The sequence below is a fragment of the Alosa pseudoharengus genome, unplaced genomic scaffold (genome assembly GCF_046254945.1).
Source record: "Alosa pseudoharengus isolate Yale_2024_CS ecotype anadromous, Long Island Sound unplaced genomic scaffold, YU_APseudo_1.1 YU_APseudo_1.1_scf_18, whole genome shotgun sequence".
NCBI lineage: Eukaryota > Metazoa > Chordata > Actinopteri > Clupeiformes > Clupeidae > Alosa > Alosa pseudoharengus.
Window position 1 is genome coordinate 17,658,175 of NW_027468650.1, and position 6,913 is coordinate 17,665,087.

The window sequence follows — 6,913 nt, forward strand, 5'->3', positions numbered from 1 at the left end:
CCAAATATGCTCTTACTTTTTAATTTTCCAAAATTAAAAAACATGATATGTGACAATATGACGCTTAAGCGTTTGTGCATGCACAACTCAAATCTACCGACTCACATTTGGCAGTGACACTACCAAGGTAGTTGCTATCATAGTTAGCAGCTATGCTTTTGGGAAATGGACCCCAGTGCAGAACTGCACCGTGCTAACCCACCTTCTGGGCACTGGTAGGATGCTCGGCAGGGGATTCCCGCTGTGTTGGGCATCCCGGTGGCCCGGGGGTCTGGGCAGTAGGTGCCAGGGATGCAGGGGGCACATTGGTTGGCATCAGCGGCTCCTGGCAGGGTCCTGAACGTGCCCCCGGGACACAGAACCGGCTGACCGGACCCGCTGCACCAGAACCCAGGAGGGCAGGGAGACCCCAAGTAATCAGTAAGACCTGGGAACGGACAAGAACTTCAGCACTTAGTTAGCATTTTATACTGTCTAATCATCAGAGCTCAGGACTTTACACACCGTCTAAATATCACAACTTTACACACAGTGTAAACATCAGTACTCTCACTTTACACAGCAGAGCTGAGCACTTTACACACAATCTGAACATTACAACTTACACACGTTGTAAAAACCTCTGTACTATCACTTTTGTGACGCCTGACGTCTAAACTGTCTAAGCTGTCTCCTCCTAATTTGATATGAATTCATGTTTAAAGCAGGGTAATATCACATTCTAGACATACTTCACAAAAACACATGTCTACTGTATGTTATCCTTATGTCTTTTTACATTGACCTTCAAGACTATTAATGAGTGTGTGTGTCTGTGTGTGTGTGTGTGTGTGTGTGTGTGTGTGTTATTCGCATATCTCTCAGACTTTGGCTAAGGGCCCAAGTGAGTGCGAGCACTGCACTAGTCCTAATGTTTGAGCAAACATGAACCTGCCCCCCTGCGGCCCCCTAGTGGCTGACCGGTGGAGTTGCAGAATGTCCCGGGAGGGCAGGGGTGGCAGTCCCCTTTCCCTCCCGCCCCCGGGGTGTCTCTGTAGGTGAAGGCGGGACACTTCCTGGGACCTGGTCGGCTCCCAGACTCAGAGTCCGCAATGCCGTCACAGTAGTGCCCTTCGGGACAGTCGTGCAGGACTGGGTCACCTGACGGAGGTCACACAGGTCAGAGGTCAACATGATGTCAGAAGGCTCCCTGTTCTTTTGCTTAAGGGAATGTTCCTCACTCAAGAGCAGTGGCAAATTACTGATATGTTGGGATGAAATGTCATAGATATAGTACTGTATCTATTATAGGTCAGATAATCATATCATATACTCTACCATAGCATGCTTTATGCAGTGTTAGGGTGGCATAAGTGAACTGAGGGTTCAATTTGAACCTGTAGCTAGTATAGTTGATATGACTGATACTTAATACTTCCCAGAATGCATTGCTCACATACAGGTGACTCAACCCGCCCTGGGCTAAGCTTTGTTTGTGTTGTTTACTTGTTGGTTTGTTTACCCTCTTTGCACCAGTGTGCGGGTGGGCACGGCAGGCAGTCGCTGAGGCTGCTGGCGCCAGGGGAGCTGCGAACCGTGTTTGCTGGGCAGGGCTGGGCATGCTCAGTGCCCTCCGCACAGAAAAAACCTGCCAGCACACACACACACACACACACCTCACTGCTAGCACTACACACACACACACACAGTACACACACACACACACACACACACCTCACTGGACACTACACACACATACACTACACACACACACTACTGTACACACACACCACAAACAAACACACACACCTCGCTGGATACTACACACACACACACCACACACACTTCACTGGACACCACACACACACACACTATACACACGGTAAATGTTTGTGCGTGCGTGCGTGTGTGCGTCTGTGTGTGTGCATGTGTGTGTGTGTGTGTGTGTGTGTGTGTGTGTGTGAGCCTGGAGGTATGTTACCTGCTGGGCATGGTCCGGCACACTGCACGCCCCACTTACACACACTCCTGTTGGCCTGGGCCAGGACATGGCCCTGAGGGGAGAAGTCCGAGCTGCTGGACACACACACGTACCCCGCTGCACACACACCTTTAATCTGGCCTGCCCTGCAGCAGGAGCGCACACACACACACACACACATACACACACACACACACACACACACACACACACACACACACACACCACATTGCTATGCTGCGATGAATGTGTTTATTTTTATACAAGCCACGGCCGTTTAAGATTCAGCAGGATTTTAGTAGCTATTACTCATCTTCCTGCCTGCTGGTCCTCTGATCTAAATGTATGACTACACTTATCCTCCAGCTCTCTATCAGTGCTCTCCTACCAGCGCTCACCTCAAACAAATGGCTTTTCAGGGAGCAAATCTGGAAAAAATACACAAATGAAATGCTACAGTATTTTGTCCCATATCAGTTTAGCACTGCCTGCATCAGTCTGTTTGTGATGTAGCCACAGCTGAGGCAGCTATGCCTGGGCTGGACATCCAGTGTGCAAACTTAGAGATTACGGAGGTGAGAACATCCTGGTATATGTGTGTGTGTGTGTGTGTGTGTGTGTGTGTGTGTGTGTGTGTGTACCTGCAGTATTTCCCCGGAGGGCAGGGCAGACACTCCCTCTCGTCCCTCAGACCCCCCTGGTGTGGGTGTGTGAAGGTGCCGTCGGGACACGGCTGGGGCACCATGGTGGCTGTAACACACGCGACACACACTCAGGCACAGTGTGTGGAGGTGCTTTAACCACTCATATGTGTGTGTATGTGTGTGTGTGTGGGTGTGTGTAGCGTAGTTGTGTGTGTACTGGTGGGGCAGAGGGTGTGTGTGTGTGTGTGTGTGTGTGTGTGCGCGCGTGTGTGTATGTGTACCAGCAGGGCAGAATGTGTGTGGCGGACAGGGTAGAGGGTCCCCCACCACAGCCTCCTCGCAGTAGAAGCCAGGGCGGCAGGGGATGCAGGAGTCCGAGCCGATGTTGGGCTGGTACTGACCAGTCGGACAGGGCAGGGGCATCGGGGAGCCCCGTGGACAAAAGTGACCCTACAGGAAGAGGCAACAGATAGAGGGAAATCAGAGAGGAGGGGAGAACAAGAGAGGGAGGGAGAGAGAGAGAGAGAGAGAGAGAGAGAGAGAGAGAAAGAGAAAGAGAGAATGAGAAAGCGCTTGGCCCTGATTCTGAAAGGTTCTGACTTTAGTCAATAAAGCATTATGTGTTATATAGGGCTTGAAGAGAGAGAGATGGAGAGAATCTGGTAGAAAGGGATAAATAGACATATAAAAAGAGGGAAGTGTATTGATCCTGGAGAGAGAGTAAAAGAGAGAAAGAGAGAGTGAGAGAGAGAGAGTGAAAGAGAGAGAGAGAGAGAGAGAGGACTTCATATGAGTGGTGTGATTAACAGAGAGGCCGTAGGTGAGGAGAGAAAAAGAGACTTGTAGTGGGGTCATTAGGCACCATTAACCTTCACAGCTGAAACCCAGGATGGGGTAGAGCATGCAGCACAGCCCAATGGAAGAGGCCAGACAGACACAGGAGGAGGCAGATGTGGAAACGACAAATAAGAGAGGAGGAGAGGAGAGACTGGGGAGAGAGTGATGAGGATGACAAGAGGATGGATGAGAAACAAAGGAAGGATGAATGGCATGCCAGAGAAGAAAGGGTATGAAGACAAAATGAGAGGCGGGGGGGGTGAAAAGGATGATAGTTTAGAAGGACAGAAATTGAGAGAATGATAGATGATGGATGGATGAATGAAGGTAGAACTGGAGGAGGAGCAGAAAGAGAGAGATGGAGAGGAAGAGAGATGAAGAGGAAGAGGTCAAGAGAGAGATGAAGTCCAGCTGCGGACAGCTGACCTTGGTGCAGATGAAGGTGTGGGGGGTGGTGGGGGCAGAGTCAGAGGGGCAGTAGAACCCTGCATCACAGGCTCCGCTGGGGGAGTCCAGACCCTCCCCATCACAGTAATACCCACCGGGGCAGAAGAAGCAGCTCTCCACAGACACACCGCCTGAGGATGCAGGGCAACACAGGGGTATCATAGGGGTATCACTCGGGCATCACCAGGGCAACACAGAAACACTGCTCTAATAAAATCAGTTCCCAATTGGAAACATCCCATGGTCTGTCAGATTCCCAATGGAAACAACCCATGCTCTGTCTTCACAAGTTATAATGGACCATTTAAAACAGAATTGCATATCTCCGCATATTCTCAAACCGTGCTAACTGTCCCTTCTCTAAATCTCTGCCCCCCACCATTTCTCTCTAATTTGTCTTTGTCTCTCACTCTCTGCCTCTCTTCCTCAGTTCCTCTCATACAATCCCTGTAAAAAAACATATCTTTAAAGGTGGAAGTATTGTTGCTGTAAAACATGTGTGCTGGTCACTGACCGGTGAGGTTGCGGACGGAGCCAGTGGGGCAGGGCACAGGTGAGAGGGTGCCACGGGGGCAGTAGTGCCCCGCTGGGCACGGTCCGTTCTGGGGCGTCTCAGCCGAGGGCTGGGGTGCTGGCCTGCTGGCTCCACCCTGACAGAAGAAGCCCTGCTCACACATGCCTGCAGGGGGGAGAAGCCCTTAATAAGCATGCGATAACACTATATAAACATGTTATAAACATGAAATGCTCTAACCCTGAGGTGTTCATGAGCCCTGCTGACACTGGCCTTAATAAGCACTTTTTAAACATGTTAGAGACATAAGATGTTCAGAAGCGCTGTATTCATCCTGACATCTTTATGTTTGTGAGGTACGGTAAATCACTGCAAAGGAGAGCTTTGTTTCCAGTCAACGTTTTGATGGCTAGCAGTTTAATGGGACAGAAATCCAATTCCCGGTAAGCCAGAGAAGGAGACAGAGATTGTGTGGGGCCTGAATTATTGATATGCTGTGAAATAGAGGGGAATGATGAGCAGAGCCGGCTGCATGGCCTGCGGTGGTACAACATAAATTATTGCGCATGGCCTTTGTAAACAAGACAGGTTTACCCTGCATTTCTAATGGGCTTGTTGGCGATGAGAAATCTACTGCGTGTTCAGGCTACAATTTATAGCGCTGCTGCCTACAGCTACTGTACCGGTGTGGTCGACCCACACATCTGCTGTTCCAGCAGCCTTTACAGGACTGCTGTGCTACTTCAGTGATATATAAGATATGGATCAGCAGTGAGTGATTTATATACATTTAGTTATTTACACAATAGGGAATCATAATCATAACGCATATTTATATGATATGGATCAGTGAATGATATATATATGTGAGTGATATATATAATTTTAGTTATATGGATTAGATATGAATGATGTATGCACATGTAGTTATCTATATGATTAGCAGTGATTTATGTATATGACTTTAGTTATTTAGTGTATATGATATAGATCAGAGTTAAGTTATATAAGCTATGTTCCATTACTAAAGCTGTCAGAAGATATGTGTAACATTCCTCATTTATATGAAATGACAGCAGAGGTGGCAAGTCCAATGATGCTTACAATGGCTTTTCTGTGAGATGTGAGACTGACCTTGAGATGGGAGACTGACATTGAGACTAGGAGATGGACCTTGAGGCTAGGAAACTGACCTTGAGAAGGGAGACTAACCTTGAGGTTGGGAGGATCCAGGGGAGCTGCAGTAGTGTCCAGTGGGGCAGGGGGAACAGCTGGCCTGGGACAGGGCACCAGGCATTTGCCCCAGAGTGCCCGCAGGGCAGGGCAGGGGCAGAGCCGTGCCAATGGGGCAGAAATGACCTGGGCATCACACAGGGGTAGAGACCCAGGCATCAGACAGAGGAACTCATATGAGCAGACACACACACACACACACACACACACACACACACACACACACACACACACACACACACACACACACACACACACACACACACACACACACACACTCACAGACACACACCATCTGTGTGTGCACACCAGCCAGCTACAGTGGCAGCAATAATGATGTGAAAGGTCAACAGCGCAGCAAGAAACCAGTGTTTGTCCAGCACACACAGGCTCATAAGTCTGGTGTTGTCCGACATAATTAAGGCGAATAGGGGGTGTAATATGCAGGCCAAGGCCTCATCAGTAACACACACACACACACACACACACACACACACACACTACAGGGAGAGAGTCAACACACTCAGCCCCTTCAGGGACAAAATCAACACGTTTTTCAATCTTGGCTTGGTGGAGCTTTTCTCAAGCCAATCAAGGCAACAGCTCTTTTAATTACAGATTAGATACAGGATGAAAAGCCTCATAAAGACTTTAATCTGTAATTAAACATGTGCGCCACCATAGAGCCAGATTGTTTGGGTGGAGAGGCTCACTGGCAAAACTAGACACAAATCCACTTTTAAATCCTGAACTGTGATCTGGAGGCGGTGGGCGTGACTGAGAGGCTTTTCGCTCTCCACAGTGAGCGAGAGAGAGAGAGGAGATGGCATAACTCACCCAGCGGGCACAGGACGGGTTCCAGCATTCCCCTGGCCAGGCACGCGGTGCCAGCCGGGCACAGGCTGCAGTTGGCAGCGCCCGGGCTGGAGCTGTACGTGCCCGCCTCGCAGGGCACCTCCTGTGCCGAACCCACTGGACAGCTATGCCCAGGAGGACACAGGTATCCCATAATCCCATCGTCAGGGCGAGGGCTCATGCTCCCACCCACACACACGTATCTGGAAGAGAGACACAAACGTTTTAATTTTCCAGAAAAATAGTTAACTGCTGCCGTGGAGGCCTTCAGGAATATGTGGTTTATGAGTTATGACTCTAATGAGCAGACACACTAATGTGCTATTTACTCTGGCAGGAGCTGGTGACAATATGAAGCTACCTGAGCACAGACACACACACAGACACACACACACACACACACACACGCATATGTATGTACTC

The 6,913-nt window shown here is 49.4% G+C and overlaps 1 protein-coding gene across 1 annotated transcript in view; it reads right to left on the minus strand.

Moving 5' to 3' along the window:
• The window catches only part of LOC143131472 (uncharacterized), a 24,255-nt gene extending 17,611 nt beyond the window's left edge, over positions 1–6,644 (minus strand). Inside the window, exons 1-10 of the mRNA XM_076291125.1 lie at positions 6,473–6,644; positions 5,615–5,761; positions 4,403–4,567; positions 3,868–4,019; positions 2,886–3,054; positions 2,602–2,710; positions 1,961–2,106; positions 1,502–1,627; positions 961–1,140; positions 203–427 (exon numbers count right to left, since the gene is read on the minus strand). Coding sequence (XP_076147240.1) covers positions 203–427; positions 961–1,140; positions 1,502–1,627; positions 1,961–2,106; positions 2,602–2,710; positions 2,886–3,054; positions 3,868–4,019; positions 4,403–4,567; positions 5,615–5,761; positions 6,473–6,644 — 1,591 coding nt within the window. The remainder of the gene's footprint in view (positions 1–202; positions 428–960; positions 1,141–1,501; positions 1,628–1,960; positions 2,107–2,601; positions 2,711–2,885; positions 3,055–3,867; positions 4,020–4,402; positions 4,568–5,614; positions 5,762–6,472) is intronic.
• Positions 6,645–6,913: the final 269 nt, after the last annotated feature.